At 44.6% G+C, this 12,030-nt stretch overlaps 1 protein-coding gene across 1 annotated transcript in view; it reads right to left on the reverse strand.

Moving 5' to 3' along the window:
• Positions 1-12,030, reverse strand: part of GATB (glutamyl-tRNA amidotransferase subunit B) — a 561,352-nt gene that overhangs the window by 314,924 nt on the left and 234,398 nt on the right. The window contains exon 4 of the mRNA XM_078676924.1: positions 3,956-4,154. Within this exon, the coding sequence (XP_078533050.1) occupies positions 3,956-4,154 (199 nt within the window). The remainder of the gene's footprint in view (positions 1-3,955; positions 4,155-12,030) is intronic.

Consider the following 12,030-nt stretch of genomic DNA (forward strand, 5'->3'; position numbering starts at 1 on the left):
TGTTGTGGTGTAGTGTAGGGTCGTGCTGGGGGTAGTGTAGGGTTTAGGGTAGTGTTGTGGTGATTGTGTAGTGTAGGGTGTAGGGTAGTGTTTTAGGGTTTAAGGTAGTTTCGGGGGTCGTGCAGGGTAGTGTTTTAGGGTTAAGGGAATTGTTGTAGTGATTGTGTAGTGTAGGGTTTAGGGTAGTGTTGTGGTGATTGTGTAGTGTAGGGTGTAGGGTAGTGTTTTAGGGTTTAAGGTAGTGTCAGGGGGTCGTGCAGGGTAGTGTTGTAGGGTTAAGGGAATTGTTGTAGTGATTGTGTAGTGTAGGGTTGTGTTGGGGGTAGTGTGTTAGGGTTTTGGGTAGTGTTGTGGTGTTTGTGTAGTGTAGGGTCATGCTGGGGTAGTGGTTTAGGGTTTAGGGTAGTGTTGTGGTGTTTGTGTAGTGTAGGGTCATGCTGGGGGTAGTGTTTTGGGTTTAGGGTAGTGTTGTAGTGTTTGTGTAGTGTATGGTAGTGTTGTAGGGTTTAGGGTAGTTGTGGTATTTGTGTAGAGTAGGGTCATGCTGGGGTACTGTTTAGGGTAGTGTTGTGGTGTTTGTGTAGTGTAGGGTCATGCTGGGGGTAGTGTTTTAGGGTTTAGGGTAGTGTTGTAGTGTTTGTGTAGTGTAGGGTAGTGATGTGGTGTTTGTGTAGTGTAGGGCCGTGCAGGGGTAGTGTATTGAGGTAGTGCTGTAGTGTTTGTGTAGGGAAGAAAAGTGGTTTATGGTGGTTTTGGGGGTCGTGCTGGGTAGTGTAAATGTAGGGAAAGGACTGGGTGTCGAGGGTGGGTTGTGCAGGGTTTCTACATTAGGGTGTAGGGTAGGGTAGTGTACTCTCACTTACCTAAACTTTTACAATGAGTATACCTTTAACATGCATGCCTTTGCTTTGTAATGGCATGCGTGGTAAAGGCATAGTCGTTGTAAAAGTTTGCGTTGTGATAATTTGCGGGGTGATTGTACTTGCAGTATAATAATTGCGGAGTGTTGGTATGCGGGGTAATTGTTTGCGGGAAAACGTCACATATTCTATTTTAAGGGAGCCCGCTAGGCTGTCAAGTCCATGAATGGAAGCACTACCCTAAACTGCTCAGAGAAGGTGCATAACAGTGTGGCAGGGTTGCTCCTCTTCAGGGAATATACCCAGGGAAGTGATCTGGCTGACCTCAATTATGGAGTTCTTGCTGAGGATGATTCTGCAGGCCTGGAACCTAAGCTTGTTGGGGGATTTGAGGCCCTGATACTGTGTATTTAGGCTACAGTAATCTTGTCCGTAAGGTGGAGCTTGGCTTGCATCACTCACTTAATGGAAACAAAGCCCTGTGTTCCTTCCATACTGGGCCTCTGTGGGTCCAATGATGGTAGGAGAAGGAGGGATTTTAGGTGCTGAGCCATTAAGATCTTGGCACTGGGACTTGAGGTTCTTTACATGCTAAAAGAACAAATCATGCCTTAGCTATGTCCTATGTCTGGATAGGCCCCAGAAACCAGCAGGTGATTGATAAGGGTGTCCTGGGACCTGGAGCTGGAGGTGGACAGTTGTGTTAATTTGGAAAGCCCAAGAACAGTGGCACTAAATATGAACTGTTTGTACACTCTGTTCTTTGATCACACTCCTATATGTGAGCAGAGAGTTGGAGCAAGAATAAAAGTTAGTCACAAAACTTGTTTGGGCATGGTGGTTACTGTCATCTTAATGGACACATCACTGGACAGGCTAGAGTTATCCCTCTTTAAGGTGGAACACTGTAAGGAATAGTATCCCTCTCAATGGCAATATTAAGTGGTGGGCGTAGAGCCTAGAAGAGGGGTCACTGAATGTTTGGTAAGCTGCCACTCCAGATTTGATGGACTCTTACAGTTCTGTCACTTCAGGCTACTAATATATTGAGTAGCCTCCAGCTGGAATTTATCTTTGAGTGTCATATAGAGAAATCCATCCATTTGCTGCATCACCATCCATCGTTTTCTCATACAGGGCTTCTTGTGTTTTTGAAGTCTCCGGCAGCCTGTGCCATGTGTGTGCAGTTTAAAAGGACAACTATTCCTACTCTAAAGTTGCCTTATCTCTCCGTCTGATGAATGAACTGTGCACTGAGGTTCTGGGCTGTTGTACTGAGTGCAGTTAGAGTACTGGCGTGAAGGATTATTATTTCCCTTCTAGCACCTGAAAATGTAACATACTTTTTAGAAGTTACATTTTTCTGCAGCTAGACTGTAGAGCTTATTATTCACAAATGGATAAAATCTTGAATTCAGTAACTTTGGTAAGAAAGTTCTATAAAAAGCAAATTCACAGCATATAGAGATCATGTAGCCTGAAAAGTTCAATGGTACAGTTAGTTATGTATTGTCTACAGTACCATTTACTGTTGTCTTATAAAAGTTTAGGGGGAGGGGTGCTTAATAACAGGCACCCACTTATATGACTGGAATTCCTGTCTTTCACACTTTCTTTGCCCTTCATGGATGCTTTGACCTCGGCTGCTACTCGAAAGAATTGCCCCCAGGAGGATAACTATCTATGAACAGCTGTTCTTTGATCACACTCCTATATGTGAGCAGAGAATTGGAGCAGGAACAAAAGTTGGTCACAAAACCTGTTTGGGCATGATGGCTACTGTCATCTTAACGGACACATCTGTGGACCCAACTCTGTGAAATAGTAGGGTAGGGACTAAACAATAGAGCAAAGCATGCCAGAAGGTCTACAGTAGAGAAAACCTTGGGGGTCGGGGGAGGGGGTTGAAATCTCCTTAAGTGCACAATGGGAATAAGGAGCCGGCCGATACATGAATCCGCATTCAGAGAGAGCTCTGTAGAATGGATATAGAATCTGCCACCTAAGAACAGGAACTGGATCACAGTAAGCCTGGGCGTTTAGCACCATTTTCCATGATGTAGTTACCAATGGACGACTACTTTTAATCTTTGTGATTGATCCACTCCCAAGAACAGGTTGATAGCCCTGTCAACAGAGGAAGCGGTTGCTGGTGCATATAACCCCTGAGAACCAGCCTTTTTAACTAACTTGGTGAGGAAATGGTTAGTTGTTTGTTTCTCAACTTATATATTTTTGTTTGGTTGTTGCCTATATACCACGGGCATTTCTCTGAGGAAAGTCTTGCTATATGAGTTGAGTTACCAAAGATAAACCAGGAATTTCCCATGGAAAGTTGTTTACATTTAGTTAGCAGACTGGATCTTGTGTCCACTCACAAACATCTCACATCAAATTGAGGTCTAGCTCCGTTATCACCTTTAGGCAGCTTGTGGGTAGAGATAGTCATATTTTTTTTTAGCGTAATTTGCTTCTTTCTGTTCAGCTTTTTTATTGATTCTAATGTAAATACTTACAGTTGTACAGTCCTGCCCATATGCTGAACATTTTTATGAAGGCAAGGACTAATTGTAAAAAGATTATGTTGTTAACCCGTAATGATGAGAGTCAGTCTCATAGTAAAGTCATACATTTTCGAACTTTTTAATGTTGTACAAAATCATGTTTCTGAAAGCAGAAAGCTAACGTCCAAATTAAGTAAAAACCAACAAAGACTATGTGTGAATCTTTTCAAATGGTTCAGCACATTCTGAAAAACAACAAATAGTTGGTATCTTCGAACCTTGTGCAAACGATGTCACAGACTCAAAACAGGAGGAAGTCTTTCTACCTTAGATACATCAACTTTAGTATCATCATGATAGATATCATTTGCACCAGGGAAAATAAGAGCCTTTACTGGCAAAACAATAAGAACGACATGTTTTTTTTTATCGGATTCATACGTTAGTAGAGGTGAAATGGGCTGTAGGAGAATCGGAGACATTGTCTTTCGATATAAAAGAAGAATCCATGTTTGCCTTCATTGATTTTACACCCAAGTCCACTAGCCCACTTACATTTAACTCAAAGGTAGAACCATTGGGCACACCTACCAGCCCTGTTCAAGTCAATGAGTGTCTGGCTCCTTTCTTCATCGTGGAGGCTCTTTCCGCTGTCCTGCTCCAGCTGGATCTGCTTGATCCTCACCGTTCTGGTTGCCATTTGGTTCCACTTTTTTCCAGTTTGTATGCGGTATGCCAGTTTACCATTAGCAGCAATAGGAAGCCTTTGTTGAGTGATCTGATACCCAGCCTGCAGAAGATGTTTTATATTTGATTTAGTTTTCAAGATGTGCATTTGCTACACGTTTGAACTCACAAAGTGAACACAGTCAAAAGGCGAAGCACACAGTTTGGGCCTTCATTGGTTTGAGGTTTTCACCGATGCCCAGCTTGAACAGATGTCGGTTTCATTAATTTCTGATGGGGAAACCTTATATTGTCACAGACCATCTTACATAATTTAGCAATCTTTGTGGCCAATAAAAGATAACATTTTTGAAAACTTAAGTAGATGGAGACAATTTAACTAACGGTTGGGGGAAGGTACATTTTTGGTTAAGACCGATAAACCTATTCAAATGAATAGAAGGTATGTTTGAGCCTACTAAGACCTTTTTTTGTTTGTTTTAAGAACAGTGGAAGATTTGTGCATTGTTTGAGTGCATTAAACCTATATTTACACAAGCATTTCAAATTGCTAAAGCTTGACTTAAAGTATGACTGGGGCTTCACTGCCAGATGTCTTTTCTCTGCCATTTTAAGCGATCACACATGTTGCAAGTCATACCAAATGCAATGGACTAGCATTAACAGAAGGGTTCTATTAATCAAAGCTGCTATCAGTGACACATACCTTTAAGTTGCAAAAAAGGCATACCCTTGTGTTGGTAGCCTAGGAACAACCTTTGAAATGTTTATCAAGCTTATGGAATAGAAGTACATTAAAACCGTAATATTCTAAGACATTGCGGCCAAATGAGAAAATATCCAAAGCGATAAATAAATAAAAAATTGTAATGCATTGCGTGTAACAAGAAAGAAGGCAAAGTATGCATTATGTTACAGTAAACCAAGGAGATCCATATTTTCTATACTACTACTTCACTTGGAATTCTAAATATAATTACAGCACAATGATGTCCGAGTTTTAGATGTTCTGGTCTCCCTGGATATGACCTTTTCTTAATTTCAGTCAATGTAGTAGAATTTATCATTCCTTCTTCCCCCTTCTGAGCCACCTACGGCCTTGAATGCTTATGTTAGGTTCCAATGAAGTAGATGACCCTTGGTTGGAGAACAAAAAGGAATTTATTTTGACATCCTCATTTCTGTCAGAGTACGTTCGAACTTTCAGTCTCATGCTTGCTTTCACAGCAGAACTCGCTAACTTTCCAAAGGACAGTTCTAAATGGAAAGAGAACAAGCATTGGTTAAGCCAATAGATCTCGACTATGTGAGAGTTTTTGACTTTGCCAAGGTCTTTTAGTCATGTTGCACAGCAGCATGGCTGAATGTTAGTGATGTAGTGGAGAGGAGAGTGGAGAGGAAAGTGGAGTGGAGAGGTGCAGGGTGGACTGGCGCACAGTAGAGAGGAGTGGTGTAGCTTGGAGTGGTGTAGAGTAGAGAGGAGTATTGCTAAGTGGAGTAACAAAGAGTAGAGTGGAGTAGAGTAGCATAGTGTGGATTGGCACAGAGTTGCATGTCGTACAGTAAAGTGGAATGGTGTGGTTTAGAGGGGGTGGAGTGGCTTTGAATGGGTGGAGTAGAGTGGCACAGAATGGTGTGGCCTAGGGTGATATGGCGTATATCAGAATAGAGTGGAGTGGCATAGAACAGAATGGAGAGGGTTAAATTGGAATGGAGTGACATAGAGTAGAGTGGCATAAAGTGGTTTGAGTGGAATAGAGTGGAGTGGCACAGAGTGGAACGGAAGGGAGCGGCATGGAATGGAGTGGCATAGAGCAGAGAGACGTAGAGTGGCATACAGAAAAGTGGGGTACAGTGATATTGTGCGGAGTAGAGTGGTGTAGAGTAAAGAGCAATAGAGTAGAGTAGAGTAGAGTGGAGTGGTGTTGAGTAATAAGGAGTAGAGAGGAGTGTTGGGATAGAGAGGAGTGCCATAGAGTGGAGTGGCATAGGATAGAGTAGCCTTGAGTAGGCTGGTGCAGAGTGGCATAGAGCAGTGTAGAGCAGAGCAAGTAGAGCAGTAGCGTAGAGTGGCTTAGTGTTGAGTGGCTGTGGAGTCCAGTACAGTAGAGAGGAATGATGTGGAGTAGAGTGCCATAGAGGTGGGGGGGTGGAGTGGCGTAGAGTGTGGTGGAGAAGAGTGGCGTGGTGCAGAGTGACATGGCATAGCATAAAGAAGAGTGGCATAGAGTGAAGTGGCGGAGAATGGAATGGAGCGGCGTAGAGTGCAATGTAGTGGCATAGAGTGGAATGGAGTGGCATAGAGTGGAATGGAGTGGCATTGAGTACGGGGGTGTAGAGTAGTGTGCCACAAAACACAGTGGCATGCTGGAGTGGAGTGACAGATTAGAGTGGTGTAGAGTGGCGTGGAGTAGAGTAGCACACAACATAGTGAATTGGAGCAGAGTGGAGTTGCATAGAGTGTAGTAAAGTGGCACAGAGTGTAGCAGATTGGCATTGTGGGGAGTGGCGTAGAGTGGCATGAAGTGGCGTGACATGAAGTGGCGTAGTCAAGTGGGGTAGCATAAAGTGCAGGGAATGAAATGGGGCAGGGTAGTGTGGGGTGGAGTGGGGTGGAGTGGCGTAGAGTGGAGTAGATTGTAGTGGATTAGAGCAGATTGGAGTATAGTAGAGTGGGGTGGAGTAGAGTGATGGATGTAGAGTGGTGTGGTGCAGAGTGGGGTAGATTGGAGTGGTGTGGAGTGGCATAGAGTAGAGGGGCGAATATTAGAGTTGGGTGTATTGGTAGAGTGTACAGCAGTACAGTTGTGGGTGTGAGTAAGGAAAGAGTTGATAGAGACGGCAGATAGTGTGAACAGAACATAAATAAATGCAGCAAAAATTCGGAAAAATAGAAATTGCTGGAAAGACGTGAAAATAGATGCAGTCATGAATTATTTATAAACAAAAACCAATGTAAAATAAAACTGCATCTTTTGAAACCATTCTTCAAAATAAAAGTGCATCTTTTTAAAGCATTTGTCACTCTTCATGGCAGAGAGGGTAAAAGCAACATAAATAAGAAGCCGTATGAGAGTTTTACAAGGAGGAAAGCATATTGCAAGTCTAGGATTAGTATCGAACTGCTAAAAAAAACACCTGTGCGTTGCAAAAAGACAAGGAAGAAAAAAGACGAGGAAGAACACCTAACTCAGTCCATGCTCCAGGGAGAAGCTAACACAAGAAAGGAAGGGAAGCCTACAGGCAATAAGCAATCGAAAGATACAAATGAGTGACAATGAAAACAACAATGGAATATTCTGGCTGAGTTGTAAGCCCACTGAATAGTAAACAATACGCCTAGCAGCACAGCGAGTATACTGTGTAGGTGAGAATTAAAAAGGGGGAAGGAGAGACAAATAAAATTGAAAGTACCAATAAAATCTATGAGCATCATAGAGGGAGGGAAGGCGGGAGGGAGGAAGGAAGGATCAATGAAAAAAGAAAGAAGGATATAAAAAGAGAGGATCAAAGGAAGGAAGGAAAGGAAGAGAGAAAGAAAGAGTTAGGGTTGCAAAGATAGCTAGAGCACACTCATGAGCTTATCTTCAGTGTTCGTGTCAGCTACTGTTTGCATTACTGCTGTCCTTCAAAAAGCTGTGTTCTCCACAACTTTTTCAGACTAGTTCAAGAGTGTGTGCACTATTGTTTTTGCAGTGTGTAGATGTTCATACAGACACATGACACAAAGAATGTTGACAAAGGTTGCATTACATATTGGGATACCATACTCCGAATCACCCACTGAGCTATCTCAGCAGCACACAGAGGTATCACTGTAATGAGCTGTCTACCTGGTTCATGAACGTACACTTAACTACATTCTTAATGGAGTATGCCATAATCTTTAAAACTATCCATTATATTGCAAATTATTCGCAAGATAACTGTAATTCCATTTTCAGAAACTGAAGCACCCGCAAGTTTATTGTTTTCTTCCTAAGAGTGTCAGTTTAAAATTTGGATATTGAAACCCAAATTACACCTCACCTATATTTAAATAAGAATTTTACAAATGTGCTCCAAATTAGATATAATAAAGGTTGGTTTTCCTCCTGGGCAAACTTAATTAAAGAACAATTGAGGGAGCAGAGTCCAGGATAAACAATTCTGCGGAATTGTCCACCTATTAATTCACAAATATATAATATCCAAGCTTTCGGTTTAGGTATCACATTACATTAGATAGATTTAATTACACTGCACTGTGTGTAAACCAAAAAGAGAATAACTTAATAATGAACACTTTCAAAAGGACACAATCTGGTGTGCTGTGAAACATTAGCAGTAAGATAAACAAGCATTTGCAATGCAATAGGTCTCGCATTTGCAAAGTTTTAAACTATTGCCATTGTAAAAGGCATTGTAAATGGCAATACCTTTTATTTATCTGTTTTTAAAACCAACACATAGTTAAAAGATTTGTTATTTACAATGCCAGTAGCTAAATACCATTGCAGGAGAGAGACACGTAGAGCTCCGCCAGTGCGCCTCGATGTTACCCTATTACTGTTGTACTGGAACGAGCACCTGAGTTCACACTTGCAACACTCCTACAATTCCAGTAATGAAACAAGAACACCGTACTATCCCAGTGCTGAAGACCCACTGTGCGCTCTGCCACTGCCCCTGAATCTTGAGCCTTGCTATTGTACTTGTGAGGCTAATTCACAGCTCTGCCAGTGTGATTGAACCCTGATTTGCGCCACCCCTGCTATGCCACAAAGACCCACACGCAGCTGTCCCAGTGTATCTCAATCAATCCTGGACTGCAACCCCCCATTTCATTCTAGCTCTGAGACCACACACTGTTCTTCTAATGCACCTCCTTACAAAACGTACAACCCTGACGTTCTATTATATACAGCTCCCCAAGTGCTGCTCTTCCAATACACCTCACTCGTAACTTACACCACCCCCTCCATTCCACCTAGATGAAATACAGCTCCCCAGTCTACCTGCAGCTCTGAGACCACACACTGCTACAGCTCCCCTAGTCTACCTGCAGCTCTGAGACCATACGCTGCTACACCTCCTCCAGTGTACCTGCAGCTCTGACCCCAGACGCTGCTCCTACAATGCACCTCCTTCCTAACTTACATCACATCTGCCATTCCATCACATGTAGCGTCCCAGTGTACCTGCAGCTTTGACCCCACACACTGCTCTTGCGAGGCACTTCACTCCTAACTTATCGTGGCAGCACAAGAAAACTTAAATGGCCAATACACATAATCCCACAGCCGGGTGAGCTACGAGGAGCATGCAAAGACGAGTGTCCGATGCTCCGAGGCAGGCTGCAGCATAACCCGCCTTCTACGTCCGCTGGCTCGGCTGCTCTGCTGGAGCCCCATTACTGATTGGGAGGGGGGAGCTCTGAAATAGAGAACAAAGAACGTGAAACCAGCTACAGCATCGCTGCTGGTTGATGTTTGAGTTGATCCCGTTTGGGATGCGGGAGGGTGTTATTGGCATGCAAATAATACGGGCGCTGTAATGCGGCCCTAATAAAAAATAAAATACTACCTAAACAAAGAAGAGATAGACTCCCTTTTGGTTTTGGTGCTTGCTGTAAGGAAAGCTACCCGTGGGTGTCCTAGTCCCGGTGCAGGACAGCACGACAAACAGAGGTACATTGTAGCATTGGAGTGCGCGTGCACTGAAGGAGCCTATCCAGTGCGGGAGGGGCGTGAGCTCAGCGGCAGGGAAATAGGATGCTTCTTATCTCTACAGACTCCGAGGCAGCAAGCGAAAAGCAGTGGTACACTGCATACAGGAGTTGGCAGCAGCATTCTAGAACCGGAGCTGCCTCTATGTGAGCTCTATTATGTAGCAAGAGATGCCAAGTTCCAGGCTTGCACAAAGCATCATAGCTTCTTCTCAGGGGAGGGATGGGAGGGTATTAATGAAAGTTCCTGCGCAGCCCAGGGACCAGGTCCTTGTCAGCAGAAGCCTTGTGACCCTCCTATTAACAGTTAACCCACCACCAACAAGTATTCCTTGATGCACTGTTACTGAAATGACGGAGACGAGTGGGAGAGGAGGGGGAAGTGCTCGGAAAAGGCACCCTTGGAATATCTGTGCGCCGCCCGGCTCTTGTGAAGACATTTCTTATCAGCTTGTTAAATAAACAAGCCGATAAGAAATGTCTGCACTACAGCCGCAAAGCAGGCAATGGTGTCTGGAGTTGGGGTGGGAATGCCTCATGAAAAGAACGGCAAGAATGCTCCCTGCAAGAATGCCCCCTGAAAAGCGTGTGCGCCGAGAATGCTGTAATGCCGAGAATGCCTCATGAAAAGCCAGAGTCGGGGTGGGAATGCCTCATGAAAAGAACGGCTAGAATGCTCCCTGAAAAGCATGTGCGCCGAGAATGCTGTAACGCTGAGAATGCCTCATGAAAAGCCTGAGTCGGGGTGGGCGGGGCCTAATGCTGACAGGGCGGACACCAACCCCGCTTACAGAGAAGCCGGACACAAAAGAGACGACAATAGATCTCGCCAAGGAGAAGCGGCACGTGCGCGCTGCAACGCAGGCGAGACCTAACAAAGGCTACACCAAAAGGAATGTGCAACAGCATTGGCAATAGACAAGAACTGATAAAACTTGAATGTGCCCTATGCACATATCCAAAGCGTCCTGCTATGTCATCAGACTATAAACATGAAGGCAATACTAAAGTAATTATAAGTAAAAACAATAACACTGGCACTGAGTGAACTACCTTGAGGGCAGATGTGCTCCGTCTGAAAGATCAAAATGTAGTCACTCAAAGAGAAGGTAACCTGTGGCCTGCATAGGATTATCCTTGCTCCATCCTGTAAGTTGCAGTAAGTGGACCCAGCCATGACCTTATTAAAAAGAACTGCGCCGGGGTGGGGGCAGAGGGTGCTTACCCTCGTCCCATACCACAGCTCTGCCCGGTTTTGTTCCAAACGGTTTATTCGGGTAGGAAATAAGCGGCAAAACCTCCAAAAAGTTATAACAAGTATAAATATAAGCAGTATGGTGCTGCGCAATGAAAAACAAAAAATAAATCACGGAGTATTTTCAAAGTGACTCGAAAAAAGGAACAAAACACTAAGGGAAGGAGTACAAAGGAGAGTTGCTCGTCGCACCTCAGTTACTGACCCATTACTAAACCCTTAGCAGTAAAATGTACCCACAACATACCCCTGCCCAATAGCATTGGTCTTATTCTGCACTAATATATTTTTAATTTTTGGGATGGGTGGTGGGAGAGAGGGCAAACGAGAAATCGGGCGTGGGTGTCTGGGGCATGCAACAAGCATTCACAGGAGAAAACAACACGGAGGGGAGCCCACGAGGGAGGGAACAACACAGAGAGAAAGCAACACGGAGGGGAGTCCACAAGGGAGGGAACAACATGGAGCGGGGTGAACGAGGCACACTAGGGAGAGACTCACGTGCTCAAGCTGTCGCCAGTGTGCAGCGGGGAGAGACTCAAATGCTCAAGCTGTCGCACAGTGCTCAAGCTGTCGCCAGAGTACAGCGGGGAGAAACTCAAGTGCTCAAGCTGCTGCCAGTGTGCAGCGGGGAGAGACTCTAGTGCTCAAGCTGTCGCCAGCGTGCAGTGCATGCGCGCTGTAGAAAGCAACACGGAGGGGAGCCCATGAGGGAGGGAACTACACGGAGGGAGGGAACTACACGGAGCGGGGGAACGCACGGAGCGGGGTGAACGAGGCATGCTAGGAAGAGACTCACATGCTCAAGCTATCGCCAGTGTGCAGCGGGGAGAGACTAAAGTGCTCAAGCTATCGCCAGTGTGTAGCGGGGAGAGACTCAAGTGCTCAAGCTGTCTCCGACTTATACAAGCGCGACCCAGGTGACCCACGCTCACAATGGAAAAGAAAGAGTGCATCCCAGCTAATGAAGGAGACCCGTAACGCCGCAAGTGAGAGATCCATTCCCAGACTAAAAGC

Source organism: Lissotriton helveticus, chromosome 2_1, assembly GCF_964261635.1.
Source record: "Lissotriton helveticus chromosome 2_1, aLisHel1.1, whole genome shotgun sequence".
In the NCBI taxonomy this organism is placed as follows: domain Eukaryota; kingdom Metazoa; phylum Chordata; class Amphibia; order Caudata; family Salamandridae; genus Lissotriton; species Lissotriton helveticus.